This window comes from Herpailurus yagouaroundi, unplaced genomic scaffold (genome assembly GCF_014898765.1).
Source record: "Herpailurus yagouaroundi ecotype Mexico unplaced genomic scaffold, PumYag 189, whole genome shotgun sequence".
NCBI classification, from domain to species: Eukaryota; Metazoa; Chordata; class Mammalia; order Carnivora; family Felidae; genus Herpailurus; species Herpailurus yagouaroundi.
Window position 1 is genome coordinate 11,120,272 of NW_024412420.1, and position 26,519 is coordinate 11,146,790.

General features: G+C 53.6%; 1 protein-coding gene and 1 long non-coding RNA gene across 2 annotated transcripts in view; one reads left to right on the top strand and one right to left on the bottom strand.

Moving 5' to 3' along the window:
• Nucleotides 1-25,319, top strand: part of FAM117A (family with sequence similarity 117 member A) — a 43,354-nt gene extending 18,035 nt beyond the window's left edge. Inside the window, exons 2-8 of the mRNA XM_040497221.1 lie at nt 6,474-6,643; nt 15,079-15,174; nt 17,367-17,477; nt 17,974-18,108; nt 19,261-19,462; nt 20,909-21,059; nt 24,124-25,319. Of these exons, the coding sequence (XP_040353155.1) occupies nt 6,474-6,643; nt 15,079-15,174; nt 17,367-17,477; nt 17,974-18,108; nt 19,261-19,462; nt 20,909-21,059; nt 24,124-24,424 (1,166 nt within the window). The 3' untranslated portion in view covers nt 24,425-25,319. The remainder of the gene's footprint in view (nt 1-6,473; nt 6,644-15,078; nt 15,175-17,366; nt 17,478-17,973; nt 18,109-19,260; nt 19,463-20,908; nt 21,060-24,123) is intronic.
• The window catches only part of LOC121044814 (uncharacterized), a 7,193-nt gene continuing 1,038 nt past the window's right edge, over nt 20,365-26,519 (bottom strand). Inside the window, exon 2 of the long non-coding RNA XR_005797495.1 lies at nt 20,365-20,563. This is a non-coding gene — a long non-coding RNA (uncharacterized LOC121044814). The remainder of the gene's footprint in view (nt 20,564-26,519) is intronic.

Genomic DNA, 26,519 nt, shown 5'->3' on the forward strand with positions numbered 1-26,519 from the left:
CGTGGGCCGCACAGCTTCTCCAAGCAGCTGTGTGTCCCTCTCCATTTATTCAGGGTGGTGCCCATACTGGCTTAGACTGGCATTAATAAAGCAGAGGCTTTGACACTGGAGTAGTGCACGTTCCCAAGGGATAACGTGGCTAGAGCTCGTTCTCTTCCTAGGCTCCTTCCCCTCCCCCTCCCCCCCCACCGCCACCTTCTGTCCTGAAGAATCATGGAAGAGGAAGGGATTAAGTGACGTTAACTGGTTCAACCTGATCTGGCTGGTGAAGACTTTAAAGCAATTTTGCCTCTCATCTTCTGCTCTTTAGAGCATCCCTAGGAGGGAACGTAGGCTGGGCTCGGGCTGCTGTTTGCCAGATGGGAGAGCAGGCGCAGTGAGATGGGGTGGCAGTGGCTGCAGTCACATCACGAGGTGGGTAGAGCCTTGGTCCCAACTAACTGGCTCCCTCACATCAGAGCTGCTTCTGGATCTGCGGGGCCCACGTTGCTCCAGACTGTCGCCCCCTTGAGGGTGACACAATACATGTCACTGTCTGATTCTAGCTTTGGATGGTGTTCCATTTAGTGGCGGGGGGGCCGGGGCGGGGGCGGGGGGGGGCGAGAACTTGACACCTTGGTTTTGCCCTTTATTGGTTTTGGTGCCCCAGATCAGCAGCTGCTCCCCAAACCCTTTAGGGTTTTGAAGTAAGTGGTAAATTTTCTTTTTCTATCAAAATCTAAGTTTCCACAAAGCGCCCTCCTCCCCTTCTTTCCGAGCTTGAAGGGAACGTGGCATTTTATTCTCTCCAGAGGTATTGGGACATGCCAAGAGTCTGGGGGTCAGGGAGGGGAAGTGGGGCCTTGCTGAGGTCTCTGAGACAGAAGGGGAGTCTGTCACCTTGTGGCTGGCGGGAGCTGTGCCAGCACTAGGATGTGGTCACTGTCGAAATATGGCTTTGGAGGAAGAGAAACTGAGGCAAGGCCTCCAGTTTGACTTTGATGCAATGAGATCCTTGCAAGTCTGCCAGAGAGGCGGGCATCAGAGGCTGCTGGTTCTGGATTGGGGTGCTTCCTGTCCATTCCTATCCCTGTCCCACTCCTTGCTTCTTTCTTTCTTTCTTTCTTTCTTTCTTTCTTTCTTTCTTTCTTTCTTTCTTTTCGGTATTGTTATTTTTATGTACTTGGAGGAGTAAATCAGGACCCATGATGCCCTCAGAGTCTTTATGAATAACTTTGGTGCCAAAAAGCATGTAGAGTTGACCAAAGTGGGTGGTTGGATTCTCACAGCAAACTCCAGGATTCTGGGTCCCCCCTCGCCCTGGGAGTCCTGGGAGGACAGTCCCATCCCTCATAGTTGTCCTTGAGGTTAGACTCCTACCAGAGCTCATGAGTGGGGTGGGATATGAGGGGTAATGCATACGGATACCAAATGGGTGTGGTTTAAAAAATTTTTTTTTATGTTTATTTATTTTTGAGAGAGAGGGAGAGACAGAGTGTGAGCAGGGGAGGGGCAGAGAGAGAGGGAGACACAGAATCCGAGGCAGGCTCCGGGCTCTGAGCTGTCAGCACAGAGCCCTACATGGGGCTCGAATTCACGAACCGCGAGATCATGACCTGAGCCACCCAGGCACCCCCAAATGGATGTGGTTTAAATGGTCCCTAGGAGATCATAGAATCCCAAGGTCTCAAAGACTTTAAAAAGTAACCCAACCAACCCAGGAAACAGAAAATCAGCCCAGACACCTGGGCAGTGCCTGCCCTCGAAAGGTTTCCTTCCCCAAAAAGGGGCTAAAAGGACAATCCTTCCTGCAGGTGCAACCTCTCAGGATGTTCCTGATGCCGAAGGGCCAGGAGCCTGTGTGGGGTGATTGAGGAGGAAAGAGTCTTGGGTTTAGGTGTTAGGACCACCTCGGACCTTGTGGGTGACCAAGTCTAGCCCGATCCTGGCCCCCTCTGGCCCTTAGTTCCCTTTACAGTCCCCCCAGCCCCTTTCAGGGCTGACAGGGGAGTAAAGACCTGCATTAAAACACCGTGCAGATGGGGTGAAACTCGAAAGTTCTATATAAATACCAGCAAGTCCTCGTGCTCCCCGTAAAGGAAAAATCCCAAAGATGCTTTTGCTGCAGCTTCTGCCGAGGGGCTGGGCGAGGCAGTTCCCAGAGGTATCTCCCCCTGGCTGCTTCACCCTCCAACCCCCTGCCCCTGCCCAGGAGCCCTAGCCCTCTTTTGCACAGCGATGAAGCAGCCGTCAGGATCACGGCCTCTGGCCTTTATGCCAACCTCTTGCTCATCTGCTTCCCACCTGCCTCTCTGTTACTCGGTCACGTCATCCTGTAAACTTGCTTTCTCATCCCCGGGGTCTCATGGGCACTTTCGGCGGACCACAGGGCAGCAATGTGATGTCTGACCTGCCTGCCAGCCTGTGTCAAAACCTCCACAAAATATCTGGACTGCCACCGTTTGGTCTTAAATCCAGGATAGGAAAAAGAGTGGTGGACGGGCTTGTGTGGAAGATGAAGCTGGGGCTGGAACCCAGCATGCCTGTCGCTGCCTCACTGGGTATAACAAGTCTCAGGGAGCAGAAGAGAGAGGTCGGGCCTTCCTGAGCCGGGGAGAGAAAGAGACAGGCAGGCCTGGGGGCTTTATTCATGGGGAGCGGGTTGAGCATGGATGCACAGACTTTGAATCCGTGGTATAATGAGAGGAGGCGTCCCCTTGTAGTAACCTGTTTTGATTTTACACGGAGACTTAGGTACTGCCCAACCACCAGCCCTATGTCCTAGGCGTTGTGTGGGGTACAAAGATAAGTTAGGGACAGTCCTTGGCTGCAGGTTGTTTATTATCTAGGAGTTAAAATACTCGTAATCCAAGAGAGAGGATGCTAAGTACTGGAAGGGCACAGAGTGCTGGGGAAAATCAGAAAATCCCGAGATATTCCTTCCAGGAAATCCAGAAGGCTTCGTGGAGGTGGAGTGGTTAGGCTGGCCCTGATTCATGGGGCAGATTTCCACCCTGGGCACGTGGGCAAAACCTCAGAGGAGGGAAGGCTCCGGACATGGGTGGGAAATGGTGCGTAGTATGGCTCGTCCAGGACGTAGAAACTTTTGGAGAGAAGGGACGTGCGCAGGAAAGGTAAGGGCTTGGGACCAGAACCTGAGAACATGAGGCCTTTGGCTACCACCTTTGAAAACGAACCTTTGAAGAGTTTTTGACAGACACGTTAAGATCATTTAAAAGGATAGCTTGTAGGTCAATATGTATTATTTGGAGAAGTGTTTATGGTATCAGGTGAAAACGTATTGGAAAACAACATGTAAAAAATGATCCCGTTTTTAAATTTTATGTGTTTTGACATTTTTTTATTTAAAAAAATTTTTTTTATAGTTTATTTATTTTGGGGGGGGGGGGAGGGACAGGTAGCGAGAGGGAGAGAGAGAATCCCAAGCACACTCTGCCCTGTCAGCACAGAGCCCGAGGCAGGGCTTGGACACACGAACTGGGAGATTATGACCTGAGCTGAAATCAAGAGCCAGACGCTCAACCAACTAAGCCACCCAGGCGCCCCAAGATTTTTTCACTTTTTAAGTAATCTCTACACCCAACATGGGGCTTAACCTCACTACTCTGAGATCAAGAGTCACATGTTCCACTGATCTGGGCCAGCCAGGTGCCCCCTATTTTGTATTTGTATTTTATTTATGTATTTAAATTGGTTTTATTCATTTATTTTGAGAGAGAAAGAGCACAAGTTGGGGAGGAATAGAGAGACAGGGAGAGAGAGAGAATCCCAAGCAGGCTACCCACTGTCAGCACAGGACCCAGTGTGGGGGGTCGAACTTAGACTGTGAGATCATAACCTGAGCTGAAATCAAGAGTCAGGCGCTTTACCGACGGAGCCACCCAGGCACGCTCCCCGCCCCTCCCCCCCAGCCCATTTTTTATTTTAAAGCACACACACACACAGCAATAAGGCTGACATGGTTATATCTATCATGGTATTACCTGTGATTCTCTTTGGATGCTGAGGTTCGAGGTTTTTCTTTTTGTTTGTCTATTTCCCGACTTTCCCACAATTCACTTACTACGTTTGCAACATGTCATTTCTCGTGTGTTTTTTTTAATTTTTTTTTTAATGTTTATTTATTTTTGAGACAGAGAGAGACAGAGCATGAACAGGGGAGGGTCAGAGAGAGAGGGAGACACAGAATCCGAAACAGGCTCCAGGCTCCGAGCTGTCAGCACAGAGCCCGACGCGGGGCTCGAACTCACGGACCGTGAGATCATGACCTGAGCCAAAGTCAGACGCTTAACCAACTGAGCCACCCAGGCGCCCCATTTCTCGTGGGTTTTAAGTGAGCGCATATGAGAGCTGAGGGAGAGGACTCAGAAATATGCCAGGGATTAAATAAAAACAGACTGAAAAGTTATCTGCGTTGTAACATTTGTGATATGCGAGTCGCGAGCAGGGAGACCCCTCAAATGTCCAATAATATGGGAGTGGCTAAGCAAACTACCTTTTACCAACCTGGTGGAACATATGTAGTCATTGAAAGCGATAAATATGTAGATTGTCGATACTTGGAGATGCGTATGTGAAATGGGTAGAGCAAAGCAGAACACAATGTGCGTTTCATATTGATTACAACTCTGTCAAAATGTGTGTAAATGTGTAAATGGATCTGGATAACATACATGGTGTTAGTTTCTCTCTTTTTTTTTTTTTTTATATTTTTTAACGTTTACGAGCCACCCAGGCGCCCCTCACTTAGCATAATGTTTCAAAGTTTCATCGTGTCGTAGCATGTATCGCAATTTCGTTTCTTTTTGGGACTAGTAATCCATTGCGTGCACACACCACGTTTTCTTTATCCAGTTCATCTGTTGATGGGCATTTGGTGGCTTCCAACTTTTTGGTGGTTGAATAGGACTGCTGTGAACATGAGTGCATATATATATATCTTCTCAAGACCCTGCTATAGATTCTCTTGTATATTTACCTAGAAGCGGAATTGCTGGGTTGTATGGTGATTTTATGTTTAACTTTTTAGGAACTGCCAGCCAGTTGGTGTCTTTTTAATATAAAGCTCTTCAAGTTTATTTATACCTACAGTCCCCGGTTCCTTTTGCTCTGCTTAATGCACACATGAATTGTCAAGGGAATACTGCAGATGTGAAAGCGTTTTGCTCTGTTTAAAGGAAAGAACCTTTACAGATCTCGAGATAGTAGAATGTTTTGAATGTGGCCATGGAAAACAGGGTCAACCCAGATGATTGAAACTTACACATGATTCCAGAACTCTTAACATCTTATGACGGTTTCAACTTTGACCTTCTCCCCAAACTTAACGGAGGTAAAAATTAAATGAATGGATTTATAATTGCTTTATTATGCTTGTCCCATTTAACCTGAAGTTGGAGACAGTGGAGGGATCCCAAAGACTGATTTTCCTTTCAAATTTTTTTTAATGTTTATTTATTTTTGAGAGAGAGACAGAGTGTGAGTGGGGGAGGGACAGAGAGAGAGAGAGGGAGACACAGAATCCGAAGCAGGCTCCAGGCTCTGAGCTGTCAGCACAGAGACCGATGTGGGGCTCGAACTCACAAATCACGAGATCATGAACTGAGCCTAAGTTGGACACTCAACCGACTGAGCCACCCAGGTGCCCCGGAGACTGATTTTCCTAAGCTGGATTCCTTAGCTGGATTCCTCCATCCTGGGTGGTTGAAAGGAGTTCTGTTGTTCTGTCACCTAGGTTCGCTGAGCTAACCAGTCTTGAAGGAATTATAAAGAGTCCTTCAGTTAATTGGGTTGATTTTGTTCAGTGCTTAGGAGCTCTGCCGTGGGTGCCAGAGAGAGGCAGGGCAGTGGATAAAAGATTGCTTTTTGGCCACTTAGAGTTCCCTCGTTAGTGACAGTCCTGCTCCCCTATGGAGACTTCAGAGTTCACGTTCATAGTCCATGAGGAACAGGAAAAAGATAGAAGACATGTATAAAGTAACCCCTCATCCAAAGTAAAAGGATGTAAATTGTTTCCAGTGATAAAGTCCAGCTGGTTAAGTCAGGAAAGTTCCGGTCAGACTGTATTTGCTTTTTTTTTTTTTTTTTTTTAAGTTTTTTTTTTAAACATGTATTCATTTTTGAGAGTGAGAGAGACCTAGTGTGAGTGGGGGAGGGGCAGAGAGAGAGGGAGACACAGAATCCCAAGCAGGCTCCAGGCTCCGAGCTGTCAGCACAGAGCCTGACGCAGGGCTCGAACCCTCGAAGCGTGAGATCATGACCTGAGCTGAAGTCGGATGCTTAACCGACTGAGCCACCCAGGCGTCCCAAGACTGTATTTGCTTTTATGGGCCGCTCCATATTCTTGTAGGAGGGAGGTGGATACAGGTGAAGACGTGGCAGTCACGTGAGGCTTCCTAGGAGAGAGAAGCTTGGTTACCACGTCTCCCTCCTCCGTGCTCATGTCAAGGTGTGCGGGCTGTGCTCTCTTCCAGCCAGCGTCCCGTGCTCCGTGGCCCCAGAAAAGTCAGTGTGTAGGCCTCAGCCACCCCAGGTCCGACGTACATTCTCCCTGGACACCATCCTCAGCTCCTACCTTCTGGGCCAGTGGCCACGAGATGCTGATGGGGCTTTCACCTGCTGTACCAATGACAAGGCCACCCAGGTAATGACGCGCTCTCCTACTGGGATAAGGATGGGGGGAGGGGGCTGGCTGAGGAGGCTTTTTGTCTGCTCACCAGCTCTGTCACTGGAATGAGCTGTCCTGGGGTTTGGCTGTGAATATGCATCACGTAGCTGTTCATCATCTGGTATTTACCAGGTTGGTTTCCTCCGTGAACTTAACGTGAGAACAAGTTTGCATTCCACCTGGCTGGTGGAAGAGAGAAGTCAATCTGGGTTTTCCAGTTTGGCTGTGAGTCTTCGTGTGTGGGTAAGCAAGACTTGACTTTGGACTCTATTCTGCGTTCTAAAAAATGAGATTTTACCTTTCTAAACTTAAGCAGGCCAACATTCAGCCGAGTTTGCATTCCCCAGACAACTGGAAGAGGTGGCCAACAAGTGTGGTGAGCTAGGAGAGATCCCCCTGGAGCAGTAGGAGGGGAAAGTTCTCAGATCATGAAGACTTGACCCCTTGCCAGCAGCCCGGTGGGATTTCAGTGGGCCCATTCAGGTCCTTTGAAGCCCAGGTCCCCTCTGTCAGTCATTGTCTCCCTGACAGTCTTTTCAGTAGGAATCCTTAACTTGGAACGAATCTGTGCAGATCACCCAGTCTACTTGTCAGCTTTTGAATAAGATAGTGTTCACCCGAGCAAGGAATCATCTCCCATGTGAAGTTATACAAAGATATTTCTTTTTTTTTTTAAGTTTTGTTTTCTGCATTTTTAAAAATGTTTATTGATTTTTGAGAGAGAGAGAAAAGAGAGAGCTCATGCGCATGAGGGGCAGAGAGCGACGGGGACAGAGGGTCCAAAGCGGGCTCTGTGCGGACAGCAGAGCGCCCGAAGCGGGGCTCGAACTCAGGAACGTCAAGATCGTGACCTGAGCTGAAGTCGGACACTTAACCGACTGAGCCACCCAGGCGCCCGTGTACAAAGATACTTCTTAACCTGATTCGGGACTTCACCATGCTTAGCAGTCAGGAGTCAAATCGTTTCCATTTTGATGCAGTTCCTCAGGAAAGAGGAAATGGGGTGGGAAGAACACGGTCTCAGAGGCAGGCCTGCATCCTGGGGGGGTCCCGGGCAAGTCAGCTGTCCCTTTTCTAGCTGGGAGTGTGCGCCTCTTCTGCTCGCTCACAGGCGGGGTGACCGCCACGCACGCAAGCGTCTTGTGTCCTCCCGTCCCCCTACCTCCTCTGTTGTGCGCATCACGTCAGTCCCTTTCTTTCGTTTATTTATTTTTTTTAACGAGATTCATTTTCAAATGTTGCCGGCGAACGTTTGAAGGCCCAGTACTGTTCTCGGCCTGTGGGATGAAGAATGAGGAAATGAGAACAAGATTTGGCCTCTGTGAGTCTGGGTGCCCGTTCCATGAAGGCCAGTGAGCAGACAGCCAAGGGATGAGATGAGACCAAATGTTTGGCACAATTTAGAGGAGAGGAATTCTCGTGGGAATGCCCCACCTTGAACCAACAACAGTTTGCCGCAGCCCGGATCAGCGGGCCTCTTTAGATCCACAAACAGAGTGCGAAGGGAGGAGTGCTCCAGCAGCGGACAGGACAGCGGGGGCCCGCTTCTTTGGAGCCCTGGGCACTGCTGTTCCCGACATTCTTAAAAAAAAAATTTTTTTTTAACGTTTATTTATTTTTGAGACAGAGAGAGACAGAGCATGAACGGGGGAGGGGCAGAGAGAGAGGGAGACACAGAATCCGAAGCGGGCTCCAGGCTCTGAGCCATCAGCCCAGAGCCCGACGCGGGGCTCGAACTCACGGACCGCGAGATCGTGACCTGAGCCGAAGTCGGACGCTTAACCGACTGAGCCACCCAGGCGCCCCAACCCCGGCATTCTTTAGAAAGTTCGAGTAAGATAGCTTTACGCTTTGCCCTCCCGGGCATGGAGCACCCACTCCCTTTCTTGTCGCAGAGGAGTGTTTAATCCAAATAACGTATCTGGTCGGGTAGGACTTCGAGGGTGCAAACTTGTGAGCGCATCCCCCTCTGACAGGCGCAGGCTTCCGGGTAGCCCACCTCTCCCCGTCTCTGTCGCTTCCGGCCACCAACCTTCTAGGAAGCCTCCACCCCACTCCTCGGAGAGCGTTCTCTTTGTCAACTCAACGCCAGGCCACCCTCAGATGTTCCCTGGCCGGATTTAGAGGCCTGGGCTCTAGGCTGTGTGTTTTCACTCGGGCCCCAGCTGCAGGCCAGATCTTTTATATAACAAGTCTGGGCTTCTTGCCACAGCAAGACAGAGGTCAGCGATGCGCCTCCGTGCGTCTGGCAAGGCCAAGCCGTGTAGCTTTCCTCTTTTCCCGGGATGGGCTCCAGCCCTCGAGGAACTCTTAGCAACCTGTCAATATTGTGGCTGCGGGCAAGAGGTGGGAGAATTCTGATCAACGTAGGCATCCGAACCAAAATATGCACTCTGCCGGTCTTTGATTCCTGGGCCTTCTGGGAATTTTCTGCTTCCAGGTTTTGGGCTCCATTCGCATTCCTGCTTGAGCCCCCTGGCCTGGCACAAGCCACCTCCTTCAACACTGGTGTTACACTGGGAGGCTCTGAGGCTCTCCTGACGTCTCCCTAAGTAATTGGTGTTCCTTGTCTGCAGAGCACAGGCACGTCCCCAGAAAGGACTAGAGATGAGGGAGGGCCTTTACCGGGGAGAGACAAGGGAGCATGGGCCAGGGTAGAGGGAGGGTGGGGAGGCGGGATTTACCGAAGTCCTTGCAAGCTTTTGTGTTGTTAAAAAACAGATGGATGCCAGAACTTTTTCCTGATTTCTTTGACCCCCACCCCTGCCTTCTGCCCCTTCTCTTCCAGCCACACCGGCGTAGCACGTCTACTGTACCTGGCAGGCAGGCCCTCCCTTTTGCCTCCTCGTTTGCCCCCCGCCCCAGAGCCAGCAGCTAGAGTGTGTGTGTGTGGGTTTGGAGACCACATCAGCCCTGGCGTTCCCGGGACACGCTTTGTAGTGAGGGCGGCAGCCAGAGTTAGGCTGAGCGGCTCCCCCCTCTGAACCTCCTAGAGCGAGCAAGAACCCTGCCTGTTCCAAGCAAGTTTCTGACCTGGGCAGCGAGCACAGAGCACCCGCCACTTAGGTAGCCAGTGGGCACGCTGCATTCTCGAGTCTTCCTCGCGAGGCAGAAGACGGTTGGTTACCCAAGCCTTTGGGGCAGGGGAGGAAGAGAGGGGGTATAGGTCTTGTTTGGGGGCGTGGGTTGTTTTGTGAAGTTCTGCACGTTCGGAGCCAGGAAGAGCGATGGGAGAGAGCTGATCAGCTCTCCCAGAGACCAGCTTGGTGAGGCCCAAGGGAGAGCTTGGGTGCGGCGGGAGTGGGGCACAGAGTGGCCAGCCCTGGGAGGACGGGCAAGGCTCCTGTGTGGGGTCACCGTCATCTGGAGGAGGTTCTTTGGTGTCCTAGAGGGCTTTGTGAGGATTCTCCAGGTCAGTAGGAATGTTCTCCCCTCTCTGGACCACCTTCTTCCCAGGTCAGCTGGTAAACCGGTGTTGGCCACCGAGTGCTCTGGGCTGGCCCTCTTAGTGGCGGGGCTGGGGACGGGTGATGGCCGCACATGCCGGTGGTTATGGTCACCCCTCCCTTCTTGCTGTGCAAAGCACGAGTGTCCCCAGGCACTCTTCTGGAGGGAGGAAGTGATCTCGTTGGTCTCATCCTGCAGACAGACGGGACCCCGGGCACCTGCTCTGCCTGGCTCCCTGTTCTACGCATCCCAGCCCTGCTTCCTCCATATGCTCCGGGTGAGGCACGGAAGCCTCTGTGGTAGACTTTTTTGTCTTCAGGCTTGATTTACCTTTTGGGGGAAAAAAACCCGGCTTAAGTCCCTGACGAACCTCATTGGAGCGTCTTGTAGGCCAGAGGCAGAGTGGCATACTTTGTCTGGGAAGCCTTCCCCTTCTGTGACTTTTCCCTACTGTGCTCTCTTTCTGTTCCCTGCTCTTCTTCCCAAGCCAGCACCTTAGCACTTAGTGATGACACACAATTCAGCGTGCCTGTCACAGGCTTTCCTTGTGGGTGTGGGGGGCCTGGGCACGGCGCCTGTTTTCCAAAGTGGCGAGCATATGGCTTGACGACAGCATGGCGCATTTGCAAATGGGTCCATGATGGAAAACCTGAGAGTTCCGTCGTCACCTGGAGGGCCAGAGACCGCGGCCTTGGCCACCTGCAGCCCGAGCTCTTGGCGTGGGCCGGCAGACCACCCTCAGAGCCTTTCCCTGCCTGTATTTCGCCAGGGTCCCCAAGGAGCTGATTCCCTGCTGAACTTCAGCTCGACATGTGGTCGCTGACCGTCTATACCAGGTCAGGCACCACGCCATTCTTCGTGCCTGCGTAGGCGTACTGAGCCGTGTTCCCAGGGCTCCGGTGGTGACTGGAGCCATCATGGCCAGGACTCTTGCCTTGGAGTCCAGGTAGAAACTGAGTTGGGTCGGGGGCAGTGGAAGAAGTTCCAGCTTGGAGGCTTTTCGGCTCCACGGGACCCCTGCCTTCTTGTTCTACCAGGCCGTTCTTTGGAAAGCTGTCCCCCACCCCCACCCCCAGCCATCCTTCCACATGTAGCTCTGGGAGCCTGGGAGCCCGGGAGCCCAGAAGCCCAGGCAAGGCTTCCTTGGTTTGACCCACATCCAGTGTTGCCCAATCCAGGCATCATCTGCACAGTTGGCTGATGTCACTCACGGCGAGTGAGTAGCCCTGCTTCTCCCTCAGCCGCTCCCCTTGGGCCAGGGTGTTAAAATAAATCTGTTCCGATGCATGAATCCCCTTGACAAGCACGACATCTTGGTCTGCTGACCTCAAGCCCTATCCCGCTTCCAAAGGATCGTCTGGAGTGACCGCTGCCATTGCCGTCATGCGGCATGGCTTGACCCCGGTTGTGCCATAAACGGTTGCTCTTTGAAGGGTAGCCTTCCTTCGCTGTGACTTGTCTGTACCCCGTGGAGACTTTGGCCCAGACCTCCGTGGTGAGACCCAGAGAAGTGGCCTGTCTATCCACATGCGCTAGAAACAAGGAGCAGGGTGTGGTCCCCACTCTTGACAGTCTGAGTTCAGTCGGAGGGGCCCAGACCCATACTCGTGCACGGGCTTGCCCAACAGATACCCCAAGCCAGCGCGTAAACACCTTCAGATGGGATGACCTATTGAATTCAGTTCCTGGGGCTGCTATAACAAATTACCTCAAACTCGGTGGCTTAAAACAACATTACTTGGTTCTCTCGCAGATCTGGAGGCCAGAAGTCGAAGTCTGTTTCACCTTCCGAGGTGCTGGCAGGGCCACGCGCTCTGAGGAGGCTCCCTGCGAGCCTTGGCTTGTGGCCACATCACTCCAGCAGCTGCCTCTGGGGTCACATCACCTTATCTTCTTCCCTGGGTGTCCAATTGTCCTCTGTCTCTCTTGTAAGGACACTCGTAATGGCCCTATTTGTCTGGATAACCCAGGATAAGCTTCCCACCTTGAGATCCATAATTTAATCACATCTGCAAAAACTTTATCGTAGAAGGTAACATTTACAGGTTCCAGGGATTGGGACCTGGTATCTTTGCAGGGTCATTTTTCAGGCCGTCACACCTACTGACCTCATCTGCTACTACCTTGCCTCTCACTCACTCTGCTCCAGCCATGCTGGCCTCCTTATCATTCCCAAACACACCAGGCTTGCTCCTGCCTCAGGGCCTTTGCGCTTGCTGTTCCCTCCATCTTGCCCACTCTTACCTCAGATAGTCACATGGCTCACTCCCTCAGCTCCCTCACGGCTTCCTTCAGACATTCCTTTTTCAGCGAGGACGTCCCTGACCTTTACAATGACGTTCCCCTGGTGGCTCAGTCAGTCAAGCGTCTGACTTCGGCTCAGATCATGATCTCATGGTTCGTGGGTTCAAGCCCACGAGCGTCAGGCTCTGGGCTGACAGCTCAGAGCCTGGAGCTTGCTTCGGATTCTGTGTCTCCCTCTCTCTCGGGCCCCGCCCCCCCCCCGCTCTCTGTCGGTCTGTCTCTCAAAAATAAACATTTTAAAAAAAATTCTTTTTTTAAATGACGTTCCCCTGCCCAGCATTCCTATCCCCTTTTTTTGCTGTGATTTTTCTCTTATGTCCCCAAGCAGAACATCAACTCAGAGGGGACAAGGATTTTTGTTGTCTTGTGCCTTGTGGTGTCCCCGGCGCCTGGAACGGCACCTGACACGCAGTATACGTTCTGTAACTATCTGTTGAGGGTATGGATGATGTATATACTCTGGGCCCATCTGTCCAGAGCAGACGCGGAACAAAGGAGCAGCCAGCACGAGGTGGACAAGTTAGGAGAGTTCCCCGAGGGAAAGGCTGGGAAGAGTTGGTAAGACAGGTCATCTTAGATGGACAGCCCCGGGCGTAGAGGTCCAGGGTGAGGCCAGGCGTGGAGATCCAGGGTAAAAGGGGAGAAAGGAGGCAGAGCTAGGCTTGCCTGAGTGGGATGAGTGCCGGGTACGGAGGGCCCGTGGGACGGATGGACGGTAAGACAGTGATGTCGGCGGGCACTGGGGCAAAGCAGTGGCCCTGGTAGCATGGTCTACACAGAGGCGGCCGCGGTTGCTGGAAGATGTGGCCGAGCAGGGAGAGCTGGGGTACAGTGACCGAGGGAGATGACCCCCGTTGGGCGTGAATTTTCACACCCTTTCTCAACTCCGGTGCCTGCCCACCTTTCTCCCTCCACCCCCTCACGCGCCTCAGAAGGAAGGAGGCGGTCGAAGAGTCTACGAGAGATGTTAGGGGAACCGCCGGCAGCCTGGATGGGGCTGCTTTTAGGCCGGTCTCCCCCGTCCTCCCTTGTGAGCACGGGATCTTCCCGGCGGCCGAGGGGTGATGGGCATTTCCACCCTCCCCTTTGCCGTCCCTCTGAGGAGCGGAGCCAGCGATCGGTAGGGTTGGTTTCGGAGCCCCCGGGAGGGGAGGTGCGTCCGTGCGTCCGCTGGGCCGAGGGGGCTCCTGGAGAGGGGCGCCTTCTCCTTACTTTGTAGTAGGAGCGGCAGCTCTCCTGAGGCTCTGTCTGCCGACACCCTAGTTTAGAGAGACACGGGCATTTGGAAGTAGACCAGCCGCTTGGTGGCCGTATTGCTGTCACGGCCAGGTTTACCTCGAGGGCTTGGGCCGCGGGCCCGCAGGACGTGCTGGGTGCCCTCTCCCTGAACGAGGTGGGTGTGGAGACTGGAGCCCTGGACGGTCTTCCTTGTGGCGCTAGCATCAGGGAGGGAGGGTGGGGCCGCTGTCTCCCCCTCTCCCCCGTCCCCCCCTCCCCGCTGTGTCGCCTGGCCCAGGAAAGGTCCTGGTCAGCAGCTGGGACAGGGAAGAGCCAGGGAGACTCAGCCCCCTGTGGCCCCTCCGTACAGCTGTCACGCAGGGCCGTCTGCCTCTCACCCCCCAGTTCTTCAAAACTGTTGGATGGTGAGTGGTGGCGGGGTTTTGTTTTTTTCTCCACACCCCCCCCCCCATCCTCCCCTTTTTCTGTTTGCAACAGCCTCTCGGGGGAGGTCAGCAGATCTGTTGGAGGAGATGGTTCCCAGGCCCTCATGGTTTGGCAGCTTGTGCAGAGAAGTTAGAGTCGGTTCCCCTGGAACATTCCCCCTTGGGCCTCTCCCTTGGAATGGAAGTAGGGGTGTTGGTGGTGGGAAGTGATCTTGTCCTCCTGGGCCTCATGCTTCAGCCAACAGCTTCCTCCCTCAGGTTGGGGCCCAGGAAGTGGGTCTCCAACTCCCTCTGTCTCAATCTTGGGCCCCTGGCCTTCTATGCAGCCAGGGCCGGGGGTTGGGGGGAGGGATAGGGCCGACTGAGAGCTCTGTTCTCACGAAAGGCAGAACAGGGCCCAAGAGAAGGAGTTGTGATAAAGCCAAGAGGGGTCAGGAGTCGGGGCTGAGTTCTGAATTCTGGCTTCCTCCTCGCTGAGAATGTCCCCTCCCATGTGTATTCAGGAGGACCTCGGGGCCCCCGACACTTATTCTGTGTACAGGGGAAAATCACACAACGAGCTCGAGAAACCGGGCTACCCAGAAGTCTCCGCTTTGGTCAGTTGGAGGACGGGGGACCGCTGCTGACATTTTCGCCGTGCCGGACCCATAAAGGATCCAGGGCTCGAGGATGCCAGTGGTTCCCCAAGCCCCTGTTCTTTGGAAGCTGGTTGGGATGGGGAGGGGCAGCACTCGTCCTCAGCCATGGGGAGCCCCCGGAACACATCCATGTGTAAACTTCATAAGGGAATAAAGAGACGGTTGGCCTTCCTGGCGCGTCAGGGAAGGCTTCCCGGAGGACGTGGATTGGGGGAGAGGCAGGGCAGGTGGAGGCTGACGAACAGACGAGAGAGAAGCCTTCCAAGAGCCGCCGCCTCCATCCGGGCAGTGGTGTGGCTGCTTCCCCGGAGCCTGCCTGAGAAGCTGTTCTGTTTCACGGGGGTTTCTCTCCCTGCAGACCCCCCTGTCCTGGCAAGAGCTTGAAGGTGAGCGGGCCAGCTCCTGTACGCACAAGCGCTCGGCGTCCTGGGGCAGCACAGACCACCGAAAAGAGGTAACTGCTCCCTCCGCCTCCCTGGCCACGGTAGCTACGTCCTGTCCACACCCAGCACGGCGACGCGTCTGCTCCAACGTGGCCTCGCATCTTCAGTACCCCCTGCCTTGGTGTAGCCTTTTACTAATGAGATGGCTCCTTCGAAGCTGTCAGTGGCCTGGGGGGCCCGGCTTAGGAGTCCAGACCCTTCTGCCGGCTGGGGCTTTGCCAGCGACTGCTGGTGCCCTCCAGCAGCCAAGCGCGAGATGGGAGCCGCCGTTGTTCTCACTTTACTTTGAGGTTGTGTCCAGATGAGCCAGTCAGAGGCTGGAGAAAGAGAGTGAGTTTCTGGGGACTGGAAGCCCCCCACCTCACTTCTTACTTAACTAGTCATCTAGCCTTGTTTCATTTTTTTTTTTTTCTTAAATTTTTTAAAATGTTTGTTTATTTTGGAGAGAGAGACAGGGCAAGTGGGGCAGGGGCAGAGAGAGAGGGAGTCACAGAATCGGAAGCAGGCTCCAGGCTCTGAGTTGTCAGCACAGAGCCCGACGGCGGGGCTCGAACTCAAGAACTGTGAGCTTATGGTCTGAGCCAAAGTCAGACGCTTAACTGACTGAGCCGCCCAGGAGACCCTAGCTTTTTTTTTTTTTTCTCTTTTTAATGTTTGTTTATTTTTGAGAGAGAGAGAGAAACAGAGCACAAGTGGGGGAGGGGCAGAGAGAGAGGGAGACCCAGAATCTGAAGCAGGCTCCAGGCTCTGAGATGTCAGCACAGAGCCCGATGCGGGGCTCAAACCCACGAACTGTGAGATCATGACCTGAGCTGAGTGAGGTCAGAGGCTTAACCGACTGAGCCAGGCGCCCCAAGCCTTGTTTTTAAAAGAAGAGAAAAGGGGCGCCTGGGTGGCGCAGTCGGTTAAGCGTCCGACTTCAGCCAGGTCACGATCTCGCAGTCCGTGAGTTCGAGCCCCGCGTCGGGCTCTGGGCTGATGGCTCAGAGCCTGGAGCCTGTTTCCGATTCTGTGTCTCCCTCTCTCTCTCTGCCCCTCCCCCATTCATGCTCTGTCTCTCTCTGTCCCAAAAATGAATAAAAAAACGTTGAAAAAAATTAAAAAAAATAAAAAAATAAAAAAATAAAAGAAGAGAAAAGAGACGCCTGGGTGGCTCAGTCGACTTAAATGTCTGACTCTTGATTTCGGCTCAGGTCATGATCTTACGGTTCGTGGATTCAAGTCCTGCATCATGCTCTGCCCTGATGGCACAGAGCCTGCTTGGGATTCTCTCTCTCTCCCTCTCTCTCTCTGCCCCTCTCCTGCTTATGTTCTACCTCTCTCTCTCTCTCAAAAATAAATAAAAAATAAACATTAAAAAAAAGACTAGTGGGAAATACAAAGTATGTAGAGTTTGTAATTGTCAGAGTCAGCAAGTTATTTGCCCTAAACGTGGAGTCACGGCATGAACCGAGTCTGATAGCAACTCTAAAACCACTTTCTTCTTGGCAGGGGTCACAATTTGTATGGCTCTGGGCGGCAGGTCTACTCTCTGAATGCTCTTTACTTTGGGCCCGTATTTAACTAGATCTGCATTTCCAGAGCATTCACCAGCTGAGGGCAAGGAGGTGGAGGGTTAGAGACGTGACGGGGATAAGAGTCAAAACCGTTGATGATAACGCGTTTTTGGTACAAGATCTGGAAGCCAGGACAAAATCTGATATTCCTTCTTGAGAGCCTGCTCCTTGCTCAGTGCCGTCTGCTTTCAACCTGGGGGGAAATCCTTCCACCCTTCCTGGTCCCGGGGCCTGTGAGATGGCTGCGAATGTACTTGGAAGACTGAATTCAAAAACCTCATTTCCCATTTCTATTAATAGAGTAGTATTTCCACGCCTTTGGAATCTGGGAGAGACAAAAATGCTTTCGGCATTGCGTATTTTTAATTTTTTGGAAACCGACCTATCTGATTCATCTTTCCAACTGATCCATGCAGTACGTGGTAATTTAAACAAACAAACAAACAAACATCTAGTGAATAAGGTCTCCAATTTGCCCAACGAATGTATTATCACAGTTGTGAACAACACCACGAGAGGTTTTCCAGCCTCCTTTTATGTATTTTCATGGGCTCGGGCAGGAGCCACGGTGGGAGGGGGGACCCGGTGCCCTTTAGCGTTGCTTCACCTGCCTTGGCCCCACCCCTACCCTCTCTCTGGGCTGCCAGATTACCAAGTTGAAGCAGCAACTGCAGAGGACAAAGCTGAGCCGCAGTGGGAAGGAGAAGGAGCGGGGCTCCCCACTCCAAGGGGACCACGCCGTGCGGGGAGCACTGAGGGTATGTTTCCACCCCCTCCCCAGGGCCCCGTGCCCCTTGTCATCCCCCAGTGGCCGTCCTCTCGGGTCTTACAGCTGTTGACAAGAGACTGCCACCCTGCATGTGCCGTGGTCGTGTGGCTGTCCAGGTGGTTTTAGCCAAAACTTGAACTCTGAGTGAGGCTGGATGGGCTTCTTGCCCTTGGGAATGGTTCTCCCCTCAACCCCTGCGCCCGTCTCCGATGGAGGCAGTGGTGAGCCTGCAGACTTATCTAAAAGCTCACTCTAGACCTCTCGAAGCGCTAAACTTCTGGGGAAAAGGCCACCAAGTTTTCCTGTAGCAATTGGCGACTGTCCCCAGATCCTCCTTTATTCCCTTGGTCCTGCTGTGTAGACATGACCTCACCCCCCTGCCCCACCCCCACACCCCCTTCAGAACTAGTAACTGTACAGGGCTTGGGAGTGGGGGGTGGGGGGGAGAGGGGGGTCCGTGATTCCTTCATCTGCCTCCTCCTCAGGCATCCCCTCCCAGCTTCCCCTCAGGGTCACCTGTCCTGCGACTCAGCCCCTGCCTGCACCGGAGCCTGGAAGGGCTCAACCAAGAGCTGGAGGAGGTGTTTGTGAAGGAACAGGGAGAAGAGGAGCTGTTGCGGGTGAGTGGGGCACGCCCTTGACGCGGGACAGCCAGTGGCCCGGGGTTGGGGGGCGGACTTTTGCTCTCCAGCGGCTCCAGACCACGGAGACCTCAACAGAGCAGTGCGAACACCAGCCTGCGCGAGGAACACAAATGGAGTCTGTTACGCTCAAATGGGCTTGGCCTTCAGGACGGCGGAGCTGGGCGGTGCGGCTGGGGCAGGCTTTGGGGGGCTGAGTGGAAAGGGAAGGGGCCGGGCTGGGTGGAGAGAGGGGGCTCCCCAGCCAGGGGGAAGGGGCTGGGCATCGCTCTTCAGCCATGGCACCAGCTCCCTGCTCCCTCGTCACCATCCCATCACTGTCCCCACCCGTGCCTCAGGAGTGTCATCACCTTTCCCCCCACGTCCACCTGGTGACCCGCATTCATCCTTCATATGCCTAGTTGCCCCTGTGCAGCCTCCCCATACTCCCCCCCCCCCCGCCACCCCCCTCACTCCCGGGCAGAATTATTTGCTACCTTTTCTGCAGTCTCAGGCACATTTTTATACTGACACAGTGCAATCGGAGAATGCCAGTTGGGCAGTATTAATATAATTCTAACGGGCACACACCTCAGTTTATGAGTTACTTGCTAGTTGATTTTTAATTTACGCGTATGTGGGATTTTAGACCCACCCGCCCAGACACACACACACACACACACACACACACACACACACAGTTTGGTGAGCTGCGGGTCCAAGTACCGCTGATGGTTAAAAAGCGAGGCGGGGGTATATTCTACGTGATCATAACGTGAGTGCTTGTCCTGCCCTGGCTCGCGTGGTCAGTGGCCTGGTGGTCTGCCCCCCCCCGTCGCGCTTCCCGAACGTTCATCATCTTCGTGTATCTGGAGGAGGCCCCTGCCCTCAAGGCTTAGAGCCTGGTGGGGGCCTCACCTTGATGAAACCATACAAACAAATGCGTAATTCTAAATTGGGCCACAAGTGCTGTTTTCAGACCTAGCAAGGGCTTTCCCTTAAGTTAGTGACTTAAGAAAACCATGTCCTGCTGTCGCTGTGTGTGACGAATAGAGGACAGACCAACCGAGGGGAGGGCCTGAAGGGTCACCGCAGCTCTGTTGGCCTGAAGACAGGGGCCTGAGGGTCCTTTCCCACCCTCTTCCCCCGCAGATCCTTGATATCCCTGATGGGCACCGCGCCCCAGCTCCCCCCCAGAGCGGCAGCTGTGACCACCCCCTCCTCCTCCTGGAGCCTGGCAACCTTGCCAGCTCTCCCTCCGTGCCCCTGGCATCCCCCCAGCCTTCGGGCCAGGCCAGCCGTGAGGAACACCGGGGTGCAGGCGAGGAGCTGGCGTCCGTCCCCAACGACAAAGGTAAGCTGAGGCAGAAGGGCCCATGTGAGGTACGGGGGGTGGGGGAGGCTCCACGCCCTTTCTACCTCTAATCAATTTCACGCCTGGGAGTTCTCCTTCCTAACCGACCAGAATATCTTCGTGAACCATTTTTATCCTATATGTGACACCGGTAGTAATAACGGTCCTCCTGCACAGATTCTGATTGTTTTTAAAAAATTTTTTTAACGTTTATTTATTTTTGAGAGAGAGAGAGAGAGAGAGAGAGAGAGAGACAGAGCATGAGCAGGGGAGGGGCAGAGAGAGAGGAAGACACAGAATCCGAAGCAGGCCCCAGGCTCTGAGCTGTCAGCCCAGAGCCCGACGCGGGGCTCGAACCCGCGAACCGTGAGATCACGACCGAAACCGAAGTGGGATGCTTAACGGACTGAGCCAGCCACGCGCCCCCAGATTCTGATTTATAATTTATATCAAGTCTCCGCACCTGCACTTGTATTTCCTTCTGACTGTGACCCGGACAAGCAGTGTCTCCCATCCTCATTTTTTGGCGAAGGCTCAGGATGCTGAGCCCGTTTGGGGGTCCACCGTGCACATCACCAGCAACAGGACTCAAGGTGGTTACGAAAGATCTAAAATAAGCTTAGGTGGTCTCTTGCCCCCAGGGTCACACGGACCCAGATTGAAACCCAAGCTTTCTGACTCCACATCTCCACTTGGTCCTGTGTCCTGGAACTTTTACGGGAGGGCGAGACCCAAGCCCTTCCTCCCTGCGATAATGATCGTCCTGTCCTAGAGCCCCGAGGAACTGCCTCACCGGGTTGGGTCCTCGCAGCACCCCGTGAGGGAGGCTGGTCAAGGGCATGACCTAACAATACACAGAGGTAAACAGAGCAGAGGGTAATAAGGAATAAACGTGAGATAAATACAGATAAGGTCAATATTTGCAGCCTAGGCAAAGTACATTCGCCGCGTGGAAAGGGAGAGGAATCTTATCCCACCAGCGGGGTTGAGTGACGATGGCTTCTCTGAGTCGGCACAGGAGCTCTTCCTGGAAGAGGGGGTAGCTTTTCCAGACCATGGTGAGGAAGCAGCTGTGGCACGTTCGCAGCAGGGCAGGGTAGTCTTGGAGGAACATGGGGAGATGGAAGTTAGGATTCTTTAAAGTCAGACTTAGAGCCCCAGTTGCAGGCTACCTCCTGGGAATCCAGAATTGATAACAGACCTGGTTTTTCCATCCACTCAGCTGTACATTTTTTTAATCCCGTACAAAGAGATACGGACTTTGGTAGGCCACCTCAAAGATGTTCTAAGGGAGAGGACGGACGGGCAGCCGGGATTAGCATAACGGCCACCGGCCCCCTCACTGCGGCTGCCAGTGTCGCCTCTTTCCACCGAGGCCTGAGCCCAGGGAAGCGGAGACCTTCCTTTCCTTCAGCTCCACTGGGCTCAGCCTTGCTCTGTTTGCAGCCTCCTCTCCGGGCCACCCAGCCTGCCTTGAAGACAGCAGCCCATCGCCAGTCCTTGCCTTTGCCGCCTCCCCTCGGCCCAATCACAGCTACGTCTTTAAACGGGAGCCCCCGGAAGGCTGCGAGAGAGTACGTGTGTTTGAAGAGGCCACGTGAGTACCTGCTGTGGACAGGGAGGGCAGGGGCGGGCAGGGGCGGGCTGGGGCGGGCTGGGGAAGGCGGGGAGCCCCTGCACCGTCCCACCCGACTGGCTCTTCTTCGGTCTTGGACTCTCTGTCCCGGGGACGTTGTCAACTTCAGATGATTGGTATTGCACTTTTTCCACCATCAAACTTGTTGACATTACCTACTCTGAGCCCTTCAATCTTTGCTTATCGTTATCTCCATGGAAACCTGCTCTCTGCCCACATGCCAGCCACAAGTGCTGCAGGAGGTGGAAAGGAAACAGATCTGAAACCTAAACCCTTTGTTTCTTCTATTTTTTTTCCATCCCCGCGGAAGGCGTGAGCTTGCTAGACAGTAACCGGAGAGAGAGAGAGAGAGAGAGAGAGAGAACATACCAGTTCTCTCAGGCAGAGAGGCGAGGTGTCTCGTCCCCACTGCAGTGACAGTCCCCCAAACGGCCTCCTAACGGCTTCTGAGTCAAGTCTTCACCCTGTGGCTGCAGTGGTTCGAGTGTCATGAACTCCCAGACAGAAATGTCCAGTCCTTGCAAGGATGGACTATGGAATTGTCCCGACTCAGGTCGGACAACTCAGAAGCCATTCTGGTGTTGATTTTTTTTTTTTTTTTTTTTTAAATTCTAGTTAGTTAACACGCGGTGCAGTATTGGTTTCAGGAGTAGAATTCAGCGACTCATCGCTTACATACAACGCCCAGTGCTCATCACAACACGTGTCCTCCTTAATTCCCATCCCCCTTCTAGCCCACCCCCCACCCACCTCCCTCAGTTTCTTCTCTGTCCTTAAGAGTCTCTTGTGGTCTGTTTCCCTCTCTCCTCTTCACCCCCCTTCCCATTCTGATGTTGATTGACTTCTGCTCCCTCCCATTAGCAGAGACGGCCAAACCTTTCCATATGCCCCTTAGCAGGTGCCCTAAGAGTTCATTTCATTCCCCCTGCCAGTTTCATTGTCAGCGGGGCAGATTCTCAGGAAGATTTAAGTCATGGCGTGTGAGCCGAGATGTAGCTAGGACAGGGTTTGAGACTTGAGAGCTCCATTCACGTTTCAGATAAGGGAGAGGACAGTCCATGGTAGCGGCAGGGGCCCATCTATAAGCCGGAGTGGGAGTTATGGAGAAAATCACAGCCCCCGCCCCGGGTTTTTCTCCCAGCATCACTGTTGCCTTGGTACCTCTCCGAGAACCCTGGGTCCCCAGGGGTGGTGTGGAGGAAGAGGGCCACACCTCGCGGCTGAAGCACCTGCTGAGTATACTTGAGTAACTCCGAGCTGGGGTTGCTTGTGGAAATAAGGCTGGTGCCTGTCCTGATCCTTCCATGGACTCATGATGCCAGCAGAGGTCTTAAAGTCATGTCCTGCGGCGTCCTGCCCCTGCGTTAACCCTTTCAGAGAGGCGGTGACCCACTGAATGCTTTCCGGGATGCCCTGGGATTAGAAATTCCCAGCTCCTTTGCGGCCTTTTCATTGTTACCAACTTTCCTATTGGGAAGTCCCTGTGTTTAGCAATTCTTTTGCCACGTTCTCCTTTTCCTAGCTGCTGATCCTATAAGATGGCCTGGATTTCCCAGGGAAGAGGGGGAATCAAGCCCTTCAGGGTCATGCCCTCCTGTCCTTTGAGGGGTGCTCGGTCTCCTGGGTCGCCATCCCTAAGTGGGCGTGCACACACCGATTCTTTTCAACCCTTCTTGGTCGGGGGGGATACCTTGCCGCTGTGGACTCCCCAGGGACCGCAGGCCTTCCCATGGGTCTTTGAGAGAGAGAGAGAGAGAGGGAGAAGGAGAGGGAGAGGGGCAGAGAGAGAGGGGACAGAGGATCCAAAGCAGGCTGTGCGCGGACGGCAGAAAGCCCGACGCGGGGCTCGAGCTCACGACCCACGAGATCATGACCTGAGCTGAAGTTGGACGCTCAACCAACTGAGCCACCCGGGCACCCCCATCCTCGGCTCTTCTTTATCATAAGGATTCCTTACTCTAGAACTCCCTGACCTCACTCCTTTTATCCTTCCGTTTCCTCCACATGACCAAAAGGGTGGGGACGGTTGTTTCCACATTAAAGGTGAGATAGGCGGGTCAGGACCGCGTGGTGAGTTAGAGCCCAGACCTCCTATTAAGGTCGGGCTGCCTTCTCCAGACGGTTGTTACCCTTGCCTCTCAGCAAGGGCTTTGAAAAAAATCATACCTTTCAAATGTGTTCAAAAATGAGATTCTTTAGGTCAGTAGATTTCAGTGGGGGACATCCCCCCGCCCCCCCCGCCAGGGGACATTTGGCAATGTCAGGAAACATTTTTGGTTGTCACAGCCTAAGGGGGGGCACAGGTGCTCCTGGCACCTGGTGGGTAGGGCCCAGGGATGCGGGTAAGCATCCTACAAGGCTCAGGACAGCTCCCTGCCACCAAGAATTACCCAGCCCCACACGTCCATAGCGCTGTTGCTGAGAAACCCTGCTTTAGGCTATAAAAAGTCTTAGAAAATCACTTTGCCTGGGCCTCTGCTTTTGGGTACGTGGCCTGCCCCCAAAACACTGCTTACTGATAAAATCTCTCAAAAGATCCCTTGGGGGGGGGCGCCTGGGTGGCTCAGTCAGTTGAGCGTCCGACTTCGGCTCAGGTCATGATCTCACGGCTCGTGAGTTCGAGCCCCGCGTCAGGCTCTGTGCTGACAGCTTGGAGCCTGCTTTGGATTCCGTGTCTCCCTCTCTCTCTGCCCCTAACCCACTCGCATTCTGTCTCTGTCTCTCTCAAAAATAAATATTAGAAAAATTTTTTTTAGAAAAGATCCCTTGGTTTCCTCTTCAGAAATCACATCGTGAGGAAGTTCTCCTTCCGGTCTAGCTTTAATCCCTCCTGTTTCTAGATAAAGTAGATTTCCTGTGGTTTAACCCTATTCCTAATAAATGGAGAGTGGAGGGCCTAAAGACTGGCTTAGTAGCCTGTAGTTTCCTCCTGTTTGAACAGAGACCCAGCTCCCCTGATGCCCCCATCCCTTCTCACTGGCTGTTTCTCTCCCTGTGTGTGTGTGTTTCTCTCTCCGTCCTCCAGGTCCCCAGGCCCTGACCTGGCCTCCCTGACTTCCTGTCCTGACAAGAACAAAGTCCATTTCAACCCGACCGGCTCGGCCTTCTGCCCCGTCAGCTTGATGAAGCCCCTCTTCCCCAGCATGGGCTTCATTTTCCGCAACTGCCCCTCGAGCCCGGGGTCCCCCCTTCCCCCTGCCAGCCCCAGGCCACCGCCTCGGAAGGATCCAGAGGCCACCAAAGCCTCCTCGCTGCCATTCGAGCCGTGGCAGCGCACCCCGCCATCAGAAGAGCCTGTGCTTTTCCAGAGTTCCCTGGTGGTCTGAGGGCCCTGACCCCATCACTTCGCCATGGAGACCAGTGCCTTGGTGGCAGGCCCCTCCCTAGCTCCCCTGAGGTGGGGGATGAAGGAGCCCTTCCCTTCCGGCCTTCGAGCACTTTCATTTATCGTGTCAAAGCCCCGGGTCCTCTTTCTGGCGGACACCGGCCCCTCCGAATGTGAGGGGACCTGCCTTCTCCACTAGCAGCTGGGCAGCTCACAAGTCACACCTGTGTTCTTGCCGCCTCTCTCACTTGGTGGAAAACCCACCCCCGCAGGTCTTGGGTCCCCCACCCCTGGGTGGGAGTCCAAAGGGCTGTATATGGCGCCCTTGACCTTGTCATGGAGCAAGCTGCCCATGATCGAAGGAGAGGGGACCCCACAGATGTCCTTCCCTCTCCCCCCCCTCCCCCGGACACGGAGGAGGAGACGTGAAGATATATACCCCCCTCCCCATGCCTCCCTCTCATTGGAGGAGCCGACCAAAGCAGCCCTCAAGGGCCAGAACACTTGACCAATGCAGCTGCTGGCAGAGATGGGAACCAAGCGTTTTCCCAAGTGGCATTTTCATCTCGCTTTCACCCTAAGATTGTCTTAAGCAGCGGCCCGGCTTGCCCGGCCCCAGGTGGGCAGTGGGGGAGAGGGACAGCTGGCATTCCTCCAGGTGGCAAGTGGCGACCCTCCACCCTCCACCTGCCCCAGGACTGGGTTGGATGTAGAAACTCTATTTTCTCCCAAAGACACTATTTTTGCAGCTGTTTGAAGTTTGTATATTTTCCGTACTGCAGAGCTTACGCGAAATCGAAGAATGTTAATGTTCAAGTTTTCTTATCCTGTGTTTAGAAGTTGTTTTTTTTGCAGATCTTGGTGTTAATAGACCAAATAAATAAGTATTCCCAGCAGCCTGAGGTTCTGTTAGACATGATTTGGGGGGGGGGGGGGGGGGGGGGGGAGGGAACGGGATAGAGATTGGAGGTATTATATTGATCATTTCCTGCTTATCTTCAAGAGGGGTCTTTACTGAACATGTAAGAATGCGGATGTTACATGGATGTGGGCGTTGTGTGGATGGACAGTGTTCCTGTCCTCAGGTCACTAGGCTTGGATTCTTTGCACGGACGTCTAAGCAGCAGGTCCGTAGAAAGGCTGTCCAGATGAAGGGTGTGGTGGAGGTGGGGTGAAGGAGTCAGTGGGGAAGCCGGAAGTCAGTGGGGATGAGTCCGGAAAAGCTCCCTAGAGAGAGTGGGTTTCAGAGAGGACGCGAGGGGGACCAAGTTTGACGTCGTGGGTGCTCCTTGCACCAGCCAGGGGAAGAAGACGAGAGAATGGCAAGCAGGCTGAAACTCTGGGCGCAGTTTTAGGGAAGCTTTGGCTTTTCTGGAGCATTCTTTCCATCTCCTGAGTACCCACAACACAGAGGGGTTTGCAGCCTCTCAGCTTTATCGTGCTGCACCTGTAAGAGCTCAGCAGCTTTGAGGGGAAACGGAAACAGCCACCCCAACGTTCCGATGGCGCTTTGCGATTTACAAACATTATCACCTGGCATCCGATCCCTACTGGAGGGGTGGAAAGTTGACTACCCCAAGAGCAGTTGTAATAACTACAATCGCACCTATCTTGTAAGACCGCAAGACAAGCTCCTAAGGCAGGCTATCCCTGTAGGCATCGGCTCGGTGAGCATCAGAAACCCTGTTAAGTGCTTGACCTGAAATCTTACCGAAATATCGCAACAACACAAAGAGCGAGAGAACTGGATAAATCCCACTGTACTAATGAAAGAAAGAAAGATTGTATAGCCTCACCCCAAAGACACAAAGTGGGGGAGCTAAGATTGGGAAGCAGATCATTTGAATCCGGTGCCCATGCTTCTGACCACAGCGCTCTCCTGCTTGTTAGTATTTTCCCATTAATTTCAGATGAGGAAACTTGACTCAGAGGTCAGAGAATTGTTTGAAGTCCCAGCTGGTGAAGAGGCAGGGCGGGGACTGGAACCTAGGTCTCTCACCCCAGCTACTGTTTGGTGCCCTGGAATCACAGGCTGATTCAGTGGAATAAGCCACAGGGCGAGAGAGCAAATTGTGTGTGGGGGGGGGGGGGGGGGG